Source organism: Babylonia areolata, chromosome 13, assembly GCF_041734735.1.
Source record: "Babylonia areolata isolate BAREFJ2019XMU chromosome 13, ASM4173473v1, whole genome shotgun sequence".
In the NCBI taxonomy this organism is placed as follows: Eukaryota; Metazoa; Mollusca; class Gastropoda; order Neogastropoda; family Buccinidae; genus Babylonia; species Babylonia areolata.
Genome location: NC_134888.1, coordinates 34,087,508 through 34,101,440, shown reverse-complemented (window position 1 = coordinate 34,101,440; position 13,933 = coordinate 34,087,508). Strand labels below are relative to the sequence as shown.

The 13,933-nt window shown below is 45.2% G+C and overlaps 2 protein-coding genes across 3 annotated transcripts in view; one reads left to right on the top strand and one right to left on the bottom strand.

The window, feature by feature from the left end:
• LOC143289225 (cell division cycle protein 16 homolog) overlaps positions 1-13,933 on the bottom strand; it is a 65,598-nt gene that overhangs the window by 8,280 nt on the left and 43,385 nt on the right. For both annotated transcript variants that reach the window (XM_076598187.1, XM_076598186.1), the window contains exons 13-14: positions 11,946-12,098; positions 11,384-11,509 (exon numbers count right to left, since the gene is read on the bottom strand). In XM_076598187.1, the coding sequence (XP_076454302.1) occupies positions 11,384-11,509; positions 11,946-12,098 (279 nt within the window). The remainder of the gene's footprint in view (positions 1-11,383; positions 11,510-11,945; positions 12,099-13,933) is intronic.
• On the top strand, positions 1,450-4,944 carry LOC143288911 (uncharacterized). The gene is made up of 2 exons (XM_076597580.1): positions 1,450-2,246; positions 2,755-4,944. The coding sequence occupies exons 1-2, from the start codon at positions 1,702-1,704 to the stop codon at positions 4,757-4,759; spliced, it is 2,550 nt and encodes an 849-aa protein (XP_076453695.1). The 5' UTR covers positions 1,450-1,701; the 3' UTR covers positions 4,760-4,944.

Sequence of the window (13,933 nt, the reverse complement as noted above, 5' to 3'; positions counted from 1 at the left end):
CAACATGCACAGCTTGAAGGAGAAACTCAAAGCAGAAGAGTTCAAGATTGAATTGAGGAACAAGTTCAGTGTGCTTTCCCAACTCCCAGAGGACTCAACAGAAGAACATTGGCACAGCCTTCGAGAGACCTGGACAACAACTTGCAAAACAGTCCTGGGCAAGAAAACGAGGAAGCTGCCACATTTACTGCAAACATCTGTCAGCTGGGCCTTCATCTGCCACATAGTTGGTCAGGAAAATTCATAACAGTTTTGATTTTGCTCAGCAGGTTCACCTCCACGGCAGCCCTCTACAGCCCACCCCACCTACGTTTTGGTGCCCACGAAGTGTGGCGTCTTTGGTGTGTGTTGTGAGGGGCTCCCACAGCAAATGAACTATCCCATAGACGAGGGAATGTCAAATAGCAAGGGACTGAACATGGTTATTTCTTTGTTGCACCATTTTTTTGAGAATTTTGGCCATGGGGAGTTGGAGGTGGGCCTGCATTGTGACAACTGCAGCTGTCAGAATTAAAAAAAAAAAAAATGTACAAACTGTGGTACCTGGCTTGGAGAGTGATGCAGGGTCTTCAAACCATCACCATTAACTTTATGCCATAGTCCAAACCAAATTTGCCCCAGACTGGTGTTCTGGTTTACTGAAGCGCCGTTTCAAAAGGTGTGAAGTCCACTGCCTGACTGACCTGTGCCATGTCATCAATACCAGCACCACCAAGGGCATCAATCATGCTCAGATAGTTGGGTCAGAGACTGGGGAAGAGAAAGTCCCGGTCTGTGACTGGCAAGACTTTTTCAGCCCTTACTTCAGGTCTGCGAAACAACATTACAGTATCATGTGATGGTACGTATCAACGCTGGGGCTTTCAGAGTAAGAATGGGGTAGTGACGGTGCTTTCTGTACATGGCAAACAGTCAAAAGTTCTTGATACTGAGACTTTATCTAACCACTGTGACTCATGTGCCAAGAATAGGAAGAAGAAGACAGATGTAGATTTTCAGACCTGGAGAGAAATTCTTGAGAGGAAAGGTGAGTGTGACAAAAACCACACAGGGTCTGCGGGGGCAATGGAACCGGCCGGGACAGAAACTATTTTCCGTCGTTCAAAGACATTATATGGCCTAAAGTATACAATATTTTTAGGTGATGGGGACAGCAAGTCATTTTCTACTCACAAAGGCAGACCCACCAGTGTATGATACCAACATAGAGAGATTCGAGTGCTGTGGGCATGTACACTGAAACTAAACACCCACAAAGTACGAGAGAGGCAAGGGCTTCAGCACTCACTTGTGACATGTGGTGTATCCAGTAAAGGAATCATGAGGAAAAAAAAAAAAGAAAAAAAATCATTAAATTGGGTCCTGTGCACAGCGTACTCAACTACAGGCCTACTCAGCGCGCGACTGGGGGCTTGGACTGGGGGCTGAACAGCCAGCGCAGTCAGCCGTGCGCTCGCGAGCGCTGGGAAATGATTCAATTTACCGCAAAACAAAGGAAAATGTAACGCAACGCGTCAGTCCGCATAAAACCACTTGATTATCATTTTTTTCACTATTATACCCTTCATAGTATTAATAAAAATTATCTTTCATTAATTAAATTACTTATATTAGTTGTATTTGACGAGTTAGCTCCATGTTTTGTTCGGTGTGTTGTGGTGAACCGTCTTTCCAAACAACTTCCTTTCATTTGAATGGCTCATGTTTACATCTTGTTTGATTGTGAAAATGGGCAAGAAATGTTGTGTATTCGGCTGCAAAACGAACTACGATCTTGCAAAAGGTTGTGACGAGAAGGAGAAAGTTTCTGTTTATCGATTTCCATCGAATGAAAGCGACAAAGACTCGTGGATTAAAAGAATTCCAAACGACAAGTTCGTACTGACGAAGAATACTGTGATCTGTGCACTTCACTGGCCCCCCGGCTTCGAAACTGTCTCAAAGAATGGAAAGTTGCGACCGAAATTTCCACCCTCTGTGTGGCCTAACGTTCCATCAAGTCAAGTGCCTACCCCACCACCCCCTCCTCGCTCAACAACACGTTCCTCAAGTTCCGTGAGGAACAGGGTAGAGGATCAGCAAGAGGCATTCAACTTGAAAGACAGTGTGACTTTCGAAGAATTGAAACAGAAGTTGTTGTCCGGCGAGCCGGATTTGCCTGCACCTGTGATTTCATACATGGACGAGACTGTGCTTCATATTCAAGCCAGGAAATTTGTGAATGGGATTCCTCTATTTGTAACAAGGTGAGAGAGTCTTCAGTTTTCAAGCCCCCAAATTTGAATTCACTCCCCACTGATAAAAAAAACCAAAAAAAAACCCAACAATAATAACTCACATAGATTAAATCCACTCTAAAAACTCACCTTTTTACCAAAGTATTCATGTAGCCTTCGGATAGTTGTCACATATTGCATGTGTGTGTGTGTCAGTGTGTGTGTGTGTGTGTGTGTGTGTGTGAATGTATGTGGTGTGTGCAAGGAGCTTAGGTGCATGTGTATTTGTGTGTGTGTGTGTATGTATGTGGTGTGTTTGTGTGTGTGTGAATGTATGTGGTGTGTGTATGTCACTCTGTGTGTGTGTGTGTGTGTGAATGTATGTGTGTGTGTGTGTGAATGTATGGTGTGTGTGTGTGTGTGTGTGTGTGTGTGTGTGTGTGTGAATGTGAGCGCCGTGAGTCCTCACTGAGGAGAACAGCGCCTTACAAGAAGAAATATTTATTAATATTATATATATTTATTTATTTTTAACCAGAATTGCACAAGACCAGAGCTTTGAGACTTTCCACTTGGGTGTGAAGTGTACTGTTACAACCCTGTCTAAGAACAGAATCACCGCACTGAAGACTTGGTCAGCACTAGAGGAAAGTATCAGATTTTTGAACTGTCTAGAAATGGACCACAAGAAAGTGATCATCCAACAGCAGATGCAGGCCATGGGATCACAGCAAGTAGGGAAGCCAATGTACACACCTGCTGTCATCATCCGAGCATTCACCTATTTTGCCACATCACGGTGTTTGTACGAGACCCTGCGCCATGATCTGCAACTCCCATCTGTGCAGACATTGACTCGGATAACTTCCAAAGTGGCAAGATTAGATGAGACAACATTCTCCAGTGCAGTATTCGCCAATCTACAAGACAGACAGAAAATGTGTGTTCTTTTGCAGGATGAGGTGTATGTAAAGAAGTCCATGCTATACCATGGTGGGCGAGTGTTTGGCCGCAGTGTGGACAACCCTCAGTGTCTTGCAAAGACTGTGCTGGGCATGATGGTTTCGTGTATGTTTGGCGGCCCAAAGTTCTTGTCAAAGATCTTGCCAGTATCAAAATTGAACTCGCAGTTTCTGCACGACCAGGTTCAGCTGTGTCTGGAGGCCATCAACTGTGCTGGTGGAAATGTAAAGGCAGTCATCTGTGACGGGAATAGGAACAATCAAGCCCTGTTCAAGATGCTTGCTGGTGACCCCCACAGGCCTTGGGAAACTGCAGGAGGTGTCTTTTTGCTGTATGATTACGTCCATCTGCTGAAGAATCTCCGTAATAACTGGCTCACTGAGGCTACAGGAGAGCTGACTTTTGAAGACAATGGTGTGCAGAGGACAGCAAAGTGGAGACACCTTGTCAACCTTTACAAGCTCGAGTGTGACTCGTTGGTGAAGATGTCAGACTTGGACGAAGTGGCTGTCTCACCAAAACCCATCGAGAGGCAGAAGGTGTCTACCTGTCTGAAGGTTTTCAGCGAAAAGACCCACCAAGCCCTGCTGAACCACCCTAGACTGGAACAGACTGATGAGGTGAAGGACACTGCGGCCTTCATACTTAAGGTGCTGACGTGGTGGAAAATTGTCAACGTTAAGTCCGAGTTCATGGATGATCGGCGGAGAGATCCACTGCAGGCTGCCATCAGCAACCCTAACGATGAGAGACTTAATACTGTGCTTCAATTTGGAGAGATGGCCCTAGAGATGTCTGGCAAGCAGGGGAAGCGACAGAAACAGCTGACACGGGACACCGCGAGAGCAGTGCATCACACTTGCAATGGACTAGTCAGCCTGTGTAGACAACTCCTTCTCTCTCCTGCCCACGACTACATTCTATTTGGACAGTTCTCCACTGATCCCTTGGAGAAAGAATTTAGCAAGCTGCGCCAGGGGTCAGGGGGGACATACTTTATCAACGTCCAGCAAATCATAGAGAAGACCAACATCAACAGGTCCAGGCTCCTTCTCTCCCTTGAAGCGGAGGCAGCCCTTGAGGTGGAGGAGCCAGGGCACTCTTGCCCTGACTGTGTGTTCAATCTTGAACAAGATGAGAAGGCATGCCAGGCGGTAGATGACATTGAGACGCTAGAGGACTTGGTCTCTGACGAGAACAAGTCAGTGCTTGTATACATCGCTGGCTATGTCACAAGAAAAGACACTGACTATGAAGAGGGACAAACATCTTTTTACTTTGATAAATATGGCCAGTACACAAAATCACTTGACAGAGGAGGTCTAAAGGTGCCGTCTGACAGGGCCTGTCAATGGACAATTTTTAGTTTCATCATCTTCAATGTGGTCAAGAACTCTGTGTGCCGTCATTCATTCATGAGGATAGCCCTGGCCCTGTCTGACATGTACGAGTTTCACATGAAGGAGAGACATGCTAGGATAGTAGCCAACATCCTCATCAAAAACTACTGCAGAGATGCCACACCCCGTTCGACGAAGGAACCTGCCCTCAAGAGACTGAAACTCTCCGAGACATCATAGTGATAATCATTCGAGTATACCAGGTTAGTGTTGACTGCTGTTTGTACCTGTCTGTATTTGAACTGTTCTTTTTGTTTCTGTGTTTGTTCCTTTGTCCTTTTATGAATGGATTAATTAATACTGTGACATTGCCGCATGAACTTAAAATGAGGGTCGGTTTGTATCGGTGGGGGGGGGGGGGGGGGGGGTAGCACATTTACAGTTAATTTGGCCATAAATTATGGAAATCATGCATGGTTTGAACATGCCAATTGCCAAGATTACAAAAATATCAACCTGAACATGTAAGCAACTTGCTACACCTTACATTGGCAAACAGAATCCAATTCAAACGAAAACATGGAAATAAACTTTAAAAAAATATATATATCAAAATGCATCAAACTACCAAAAAGATGCATTCTGCAAGTGTATAAACCAAAACAATGAACTTTCTTTGGATATGGACATGAAAAACAGCTGCAATTGATGTTCAGTAGCTTGTACCCAGTCAGCCCCCAGTCCAAGCCCCCAGTCGCGCGTTGAGTAGGCCTGTAGTTAAGATCGCCATGGTCCTGTGTTAAATATCAATAATCTTTGGAAAAAAGCAACAAACAAACAAAAACAAAAACAAAACAAAACAGGTATGCTAGCGGGATCAAACCAATAATGTTCTGTTTGGAAACAAGTTGTCTTATTCCCAACACTAAGCCGCATCTGAAATCACTCAACCAATCTGTTTGATGATCATGGAGATCCAGATTAACCCTTACGCTGGTTGTCGCGACATAAGTCGCGCTACTTTCGATATACTATTGGCTGGTAGTCGCGACATAAGTCGTGCTGACGGGTAGGTCTCTTTGAGCGGTTTGCTTACTGTTCTTGGATACGAAAACAGGCATTTAGCTCTATGAATCATTTGCATACACATTAGTGGGGCCCCTGAACCTGGATTTGCGAGTTTTCAAGCAAGTTTTAGTTGAAAGAGTGACGATAATACACACGACTGGGCGAAGCGCCACTTGTTGTGCAAAATGGCTGAAGCAAGGAATGCCCCACGCGATCGAAACGTGTTTGCCGACTTCATTGACGATTTTTTTGCCGATGAAAACGTAGAAGTTGGAGAAGATCATGAAGACATCGATCTACAAGCATTGATGCATGTTGGCGACCTAAGGCAGATTCATCAGGCCCCAAACAACCGCAACTTCAAAGAAGATGATGAATTGGGCTGGAGTGGGGAGGGAGGTGAAGATGACACAATCAACATGCCGTTCGATCGTCGAAATACTTTGTTCACGAAGATTTTCCTGCAGACCCTCAGCCACTTGACTTCTTCAATCTCTTCATCGACGATGAACACATGAACATGCAGGATGAGCAAACAAATCTGTATGCTGAACAGAAGATTGCTGCTGCCAACTTGAAGCCACACTCCAGGTACGTTTTTTTTTTTCATTTGCTGTTTTCAGATTGCTCTCTTCTTCTTCTCCAATCTTGCTTTCTGTTTCTGCTTCTTATTTTTTCTTTTCTTCTCTAGAATACATTATTTCAGATGAAATCAGTTTCAGTTTATGTACGACAGAGTGTTTAGTGAGACTGAGGGGTGTCAGTGGGTGGGCGTGACATGTGTTTGTTTATATGTGTGGTGGAGATGAATGCATGATATTACCACAGTGTGTGTGTTTGTGTGTGTGTGTGTGTGTGTGTGAAGCAGAGCATTTATGGGTGTTTGTGGTGTGTATTTTTCAGACTTCACCGCTGGTCCCCTGTGACGCTGGACGAGATGAAGGTGTTCCTGTCACTCATCATCACCACAGGCCTGGTCATCAAGCCTTCCATTGAAGACTACTGGGACCAGGATGACATCACCTTCACTCCCTTCTTCCCCCAAAACATGGCCCTTGTCAGGTTCCAGGCCATCCTCAGTCACTACCACCTTGTGGACAACACGCAGGATGATGGTTCTGATCCCCTCTATAAGATCCGGCCATTTTTCAGGAGCCTGAGAACCAAGTTTGTTGATGTCTACACTCCTGAGCGGGACATCAGTTTTGATGAGGCCACTTGCCCCTGGAAAGGCAGGCTACGCTTCAAGGTGTACAACCCTGCCAAACCAGACAAGTTTGGCATCAAACTTTACGAAGCCTGTGAAGCAAAGAGCGGCTATGTCCTGGCCTTGGACGTCTATCAAGGGTCTACGCCCACCACAGATCTCACTGAGGCACTGGGTTTGGAAGAGGATCTGAGTGTGACCACACGAGTTGTCCTGGGTCTTCTGGCTTGTGGGGGTCTCCTAGACCATGGACACAGAGTTTACATGGACAATTATTATACCAGTCCAGAACTCTTCGAACATCTGTACCTGTTCAACACCTACGCCTCTGGTACAGTGCGACCCATCAGGTACGCCATGCCAGAGGCCTTCAAGAAGCAGAAGCCAGCAGCTAACACCATCAAGCTGACTCAGGGCCAGTCCATCTTCAGGCAGAATGGTCATCTCCTTGCCTTGAAGTACCATGACAAGCGGGACGTCCACATGCTGTCCTCCATCCATGTGCCTCACGAAATAAAGCTGGACAAGGTCGACGAGAACGGCCAGGCAGTGTGGAAGCCCCTTGCCATTGTTGACTACATCAAGAACATGGGAGGGGTGGACACCTCTGACCAGGTCATTAAAAGCTACTCAGTGCTGAGGAAGACGCTGAAGTGGTGGAGGAAGCTGCACTTCTACCTCTTCACCGTGGCCATGTGCAACGCATACTACCTCCACCGCAAGTTCGCCCAGGTGTCCCTGACTCACCATCAGTTCAGAAAGCTCCTGGTAAGGCAACTCATCACCACTGCCCCACAAGCCCCAAAGCCTGCACCCAAGGGGAGGAAGTCCCTGAATCCACCCAGGCGCCTGACAGGAACCCACCGGGCCATCTACAATGTGGCCAAAGCAGGGGCCAAGCGACAACGACCTCAGCGTGACTGTGTGGCCTGCAACCCCACTAAAAAGAACAGGGATGGCTTCAAGAGGAAGCAGTCTGGCTACCAGTGTGAGCAGTGCCATGTCACCCTGTGTGTTCCCCACTGCTTTGACATCTACCACAGCAGAGTGGACTACCACAGAGTGCTGAGGCGTCAAGAGGAAGCAGCAGCAGCTGATCAGCTTGACGGCGCTGGTGACAACTAGCTGATGTGTGTGCCTTCTCCCTGCCCCTTTGGGCATTTCTGTACATACCTAGCTTTCTTCCTGTTTTTTGTGCTTCTAGATGAATGAGTAGTTTGTCATCTGTTATTTGAAAATGTGTAAGTTTTCTGATGCGAGGCTGAACGCCCGTTTTCACCTAGATTACCTGTTTTTTTTACCTGTGAACTGACATCATTAGCCTCAGTGTAGGACACTTGTGATTGTGTTTCTTGCTTTGTGAGACACTGGCATCTTGAAGTGAGTGGATATCTTCCTGTTATTGTGTTTTTGGTGGCTTTGGATTACCTTTTCATCACTTTACCGCTGTTCAGAGGAAAATGTACCTGTAATTCCCCATTTGTTACAGGTAAGTCAATTATAATTTACTACTAACCATCTTTTTTTGTGTGTTTGTGATTCTTTGTTCTATTCTCTACAACTTTCATTCAACATGTGTCATTCAAAAACCACTCAGAAAGCAGACATCACACAATTTACAACACAACCGTGTTTTTTTAATTTTTCTCTCTGTTAATTCACCAGTGGGCACTGTAATATGTGTTAGAATAACACCAGTGTAAGGGTTAATATGTGTGTATGACTGGAGTAGAAATCTGGCAAAATTTCAATTGTAACCACCCTTCTGTTTGACACCAGGATTTCAAGGCTGCCTCAAATTGCCACCTTGGGAGGACTGCAAACCAACTGATTTCTACAGTCTCTTCATTGATAAAAGTATATTGGAACACATGAAAACAGAGAAACCATTATGCTGCAAATAACATCTAGCAGCTACAGCAAAGAGCACAGCTTTCCCCACGGTCAAGATTCAGCACCTGGAAGTCTGTGACATTGGATGAAATTAGAAAATTTCTGGCTATATCCTCATCCACATGGGGATAGTAAAGAAGCTGAGGATAGTGGACTACTGGTCCACTAATCCAGTTATGAAGACTGGATTTGCCTCCATACTGCTGAAACAGGACAGGTTCAGAGCCATTGTCATCCATATTTGTGATAGACTGGCGGAATGTTTTGTCCACATATTGCCATATGCGCAAATCGAGATTAAATGAACACAGGTAAGAGGCTCATTGGAACAAGACGATGGATGAGCATGAAGCAGAGTGCCAGCACAACCACCATGCTTCAGCCAGGGCGATGGAGAGAGATGCTGCATTGTTTATGTGGAACAACTCTGTGGAGAGGACCGGCTTTTACAACAGGTATGTTTTGTTTATCAATATAAGAATAAGTGCTCCGTGTGTGTGTGTGTGTGTGTGTGTGCGTGTGTGTGTGCGTGTGTGTGTGCATAAGCCCACAATTCATTTGAGTTTGGGTGGGGTGATAATTTTTTTCCCGGAACTGGAAAGTCGTACTTTGCCTTCGAGATGTGCAAAAACTTATGGAAAAATAAACCGGTTTTGTATATCAGCAGTACAATCAATGCCAGTTACGCGGTTCAAGAACACTTACCTGACTTTCAACACTACAAACAAGTGGCAGCTCCTTTCAAGGAGCAAGCTCATCTTGGGGTATCGCTCTTTGCACAGGATTCAAGATGCGATTTTCGAAGATGCTCATTGTGGCTGGTGTATAGTGGTACTTGAAGAGATCACGACCATTTTTAGTCTGGCCCTCCTCGAGTCTTTTTTTTTTTTTTTACCCGCCAAGTCTAAAACTGTCAACCTGGGGTTGGCCACGATCCTCACCAGACTCGTGATGCAGGCCGAGCAGGTGCTCATCATGGACCAGTGCATGGGAGCCGCTCACATCAACGCTGTTCGCTGGCTGTACAAAAAAATCGTTGCGCCGAGGCGCCAGACAAGATGGCATTCTGTTGGAGAGGATGATAAAAGAGATCTGGGGGGTCCAAGATGTGGTCTTCATCACAAAGGATAACAAAATACATGAACAACCAAAAGACATCAGTTCTTACAGGGTGATCATCTACACGGCTGCTCTTGAGACAGTGTGTATGCTTCACATGTGGTGGTTGATGTCAAGTGAGAGAGAACAATATGTCAAGCAAAAAAAAAGAGCAGCTTTTCTTTCTGGAAGAGGAAAAAGAGGCACCTCTGACAAAAAACCATCCACTGAAGGCCATAATAGACAGTGAGGAGCCCGACCGGAACTGGAAAGTCCTACTTTGCCTTCGAGATGTGCAAAAACGTATGGAAAAATAAACCGGTTTTGTATATCAGCAGCACAATCAATGCCAGTTACGCGGTTCAAGAACACTTACCTGACTTTCAACACTACAAAGAAGTAGCAGCTCCTTTCAAGGAGCAAGCTCATCTTGGGGTATCGCTCTCTGCACAGGATTCAAGACGCGATTTTTGAAGATGCTCATTGTGGCTGGCGTATAGTGATACTTGAAGAGATCACGACCATTTTTAGTCTGGCCCTCCTCGAGTCTTTTTTTTTTACCCGCCAAGTCTATAACTGTCAACCTGGGGTTGGCCACGATCCTCACCAGACTCGTGAGGCAGGCCGAACAGGTGCTCATCATGGACCAGTGCTCATCAAGCCAGGCTGTAGCCTTCAGTGCGGTGGAGAGGGCCAAGCCGAAAACGGACAATCACCTTGACAATCACCTGGTCACGAAGCTGGAATGCACAAGCCATGTGCATAAGCGGGTTGACAACTGCCTTACAAAAGCTCACCAAGGAAGACAAACTGGGTGGCAAAGGATTTAGACATCTCAATTTGCCTAAATGCACAAGACTCCAGAACTTCTTCCAAAGAGCCATATTAGACCCACGCAACTAAACTGAAGATGACCTGCGCAATGCAATGCTGTTTGGGTAACACTGTTCCACAATGTATCAACAGATGAAGACTCCCATCACTTCAGATGTCCACATGGCCCGGACAGTTGGGGCTTTTTCAACAAAGCTCTTGCTCTTGGTCAGCAAACTGGACCACATGAAGAAAACCTTGGCACAGCTGTGTCAAGAGAGGTGTTCGGCAAACTGGTGCCTCTCTACAAAAGAATGACCACAACACAGCTACTTCAGAGAATTACCCACAAAAAGACACAGAATGAATCATTTAATTCATTGGTATGGACAATTCTCCCAAAGAACCGTTTCTTTGGTAAACGCTGTGTGGAAGAAATATGCCAAGACTGTCTTTTTGTCCTCCTATAAATTAAAAAATTTGAAGAGATAGAAAGGAAAGAAAATCCAGACAAATTCTTTCAGCAAATGAAAACTGTGGTCATCCTGAATTTTCATGTTGCGATTTTGCCAGAAATCAAGAAACATGTGGAGTTCCTTCAAAGGAATGGGCCCTCCATGCACCTGCATTCAAAACAGCATGAGCTGTTTCAACAAGGGATCCTGCATTACCAGGAGAGAAAACAAAAACCAGACAGACAGACCTGGGTAAGATAATTAGGCAATATCACGGGCTGGTAGGCAAACACAGAAAGTGGACAGAAGAGAAAAAAACTGTGCACCTACTTGAGTTTGCGAGCAACATGGCCCAAGTTGTTGAGGAGGGGCTCCCACTTGTCTGGCAGGTGTTGGTGACTGACATCCTGGATCCGACCCAACGCCTCCTTGAACAGTCGCTCCGCCTCCACCCAGCTGCACATCACCCACCAGGCGACATGTTAGAATCATAACATTGAAACATTTCTATAAATACATGTATAGCACACAATCTTGCCAACATAATGTACTGTACACAAGGCTCCATTCACACAATTCATGCACTAACATTCAGCTCATAAGCAGCAATCCACAGACACAGGCTGTAGCATTGTGAAGGGAATGCTTGGCAAAATAAATGTATTAAACTGGTTTCATCATTGCTCCTTATGGCCATATAAATGCTGAAAACAGTCAATATCATTCCCATAGAAAATGAGGGGAAAAAATACATAACTAAAATAATAATTAAAAAAATTATCTAGAGGGAGGTAAAGGGGGGGAGTGGGGGTGGGGGTGGGGGTGGGGGGTGTGTGTGTAGGAAACCTGAAGGACAGCAACCCCCACCCCCAACCCTACTATTTACACTCACTCCTGGTTCTGGAAAGCGATGACACCCATCTCGTGCAGCACGAAGGGGTCGTCAGGGGCGATGCTCTGAGCCAGGGTGAAGAAGCGGTCAGCCAGCTTAGCATTGCTGGTCAGTCCGTACTCCAGGCCAATGTACAGCACTGGCAGGTGACACCTGTGGTTCACACACACCAGACATACCCCTCATCCTCACATCATCACAGCCACAGTGGATGGATAACATCCCACATACCCCTCATCCTCACAGCCACAGTGGATGGATAACATCCCACATACCCCTCATCCTCACATCATCACAGCCACAGTGGATGGATAACATCCCACATACCCCTCATCCTCACATCATCATAGCCACAGTGGATGGATAACATCCCACATACCCCTCATCCTCACATCATCATAGCCACAGGGGATGGATAACATCCCACATACCCCTCATCCTCACATCATCACAGCCACAGGGGATGGATAACATCCCACATACCCCTCATCCTCACATCATCACAGCCACAGTGGATGGATAACATCCCACATACCCCTCATCCTCACAGCCACAGTGGATGGATAACATCCCACATACCCCTCATCATCACATCATCACAGCCACAGGGGATGGATAACATCCCACATACCCCTCATCCTCACATCACAGCTACAGTGGATGGATAACATCCCACATACCCCTCATCCTCACATCATCACAGCCACAGTGGATGGATAACATCCCACATACCCCTCATCATCACAGCCACAGTGGATGGATAACATCCCATCAGTCGATGACTAAAGGTCAACTCTTTCACTGCCAAGTTTCTGTGTGAAAAATACTCCCCAGTGGCAAATATTTCAGAAACGATGCTCTCGGTCAAAGCCTTCAGTTCATGTCAGAACACAGTGGACTTGTTCACTTCGAACTTGGTCAGGGGGCAAATGTTAGTCATTGAACTATTAGTAGGAAACTGGCTGCAGTTGTCATGCTTTGTTTTGTCTGAACGCAATACCACCACCTTGAGAAATTGAAACTGAAACTGTCACAATGTGAACAAGAGAGGCAAGGCCTTCAAGTCTCACTTGTGATACACTGAAAAAAAAAATCCCAGCTTTTTATATATTGTGCATATTTTCAAAATGTAATATTTAAGATGCGAAAGATCAGTTTAAAGCGAATTAAGTCCCCTAGCATTAATTATAGAGTAATTTCCCTTTTTTACTATCTGCACCAAAACGTTTCCAAAATAAATAAAACTTCCGTGCTTAGCAAAAGAAGTTCCTGTTTGAACAAAAAATGATAATGACTGCTCTTGTTGTTGGGTCAGAATATCAGATCAAAGTGCCAAGTTTAGAGAATACAAAAAATATAGATATAACAGTAAATGCAGTTTGCATATAATTAGGCTTCATTTTTTATTTTTTTGTGCCCATCCCATAGGTGCAATATTGTTTTAAACAAGATGACTGGAAAGAATGTTTCCTATTTTTATGCCTAATTTTGTGTCAACTGACAAAGTATTTGCAGAGAAAATGTCAATGTTAAAGTTTACCACAGACACACAGACAACCGAACACCGGGTTAAAACACAGACTCACTCTGTTTACACAAGTGAGTGAAAAATGATCTTATCAACATGCCCCCTTAATGTCAACAAAAGCAGCCTGTGGCAGTGCACTGTCTAGTCAACAAAAGACGCCTACAGCTGTGGAAGTTAAAGTCCTACAGCCATAGTGGCAGTGACATTGATATTTACTGTGTCCAGGACTCTGCAAAAGAAGGTGGGTCCACAATCCCCTCCTGCTTTTAACCATCCCAGGTACTGATTCACACCATGGTGGAGCAAGGTCAATCAGAGTTAAGTGCCTTCCCTAAGGACACACCACAACACCAAAAGTAAAAACAAGGCCTCGAACCTTGATCACTGGTGAACACTGGATCAGGTCCAATACATAACTGATTCTGCCATGGAACCCCCATACATTTTTTCTTTCTTTTTT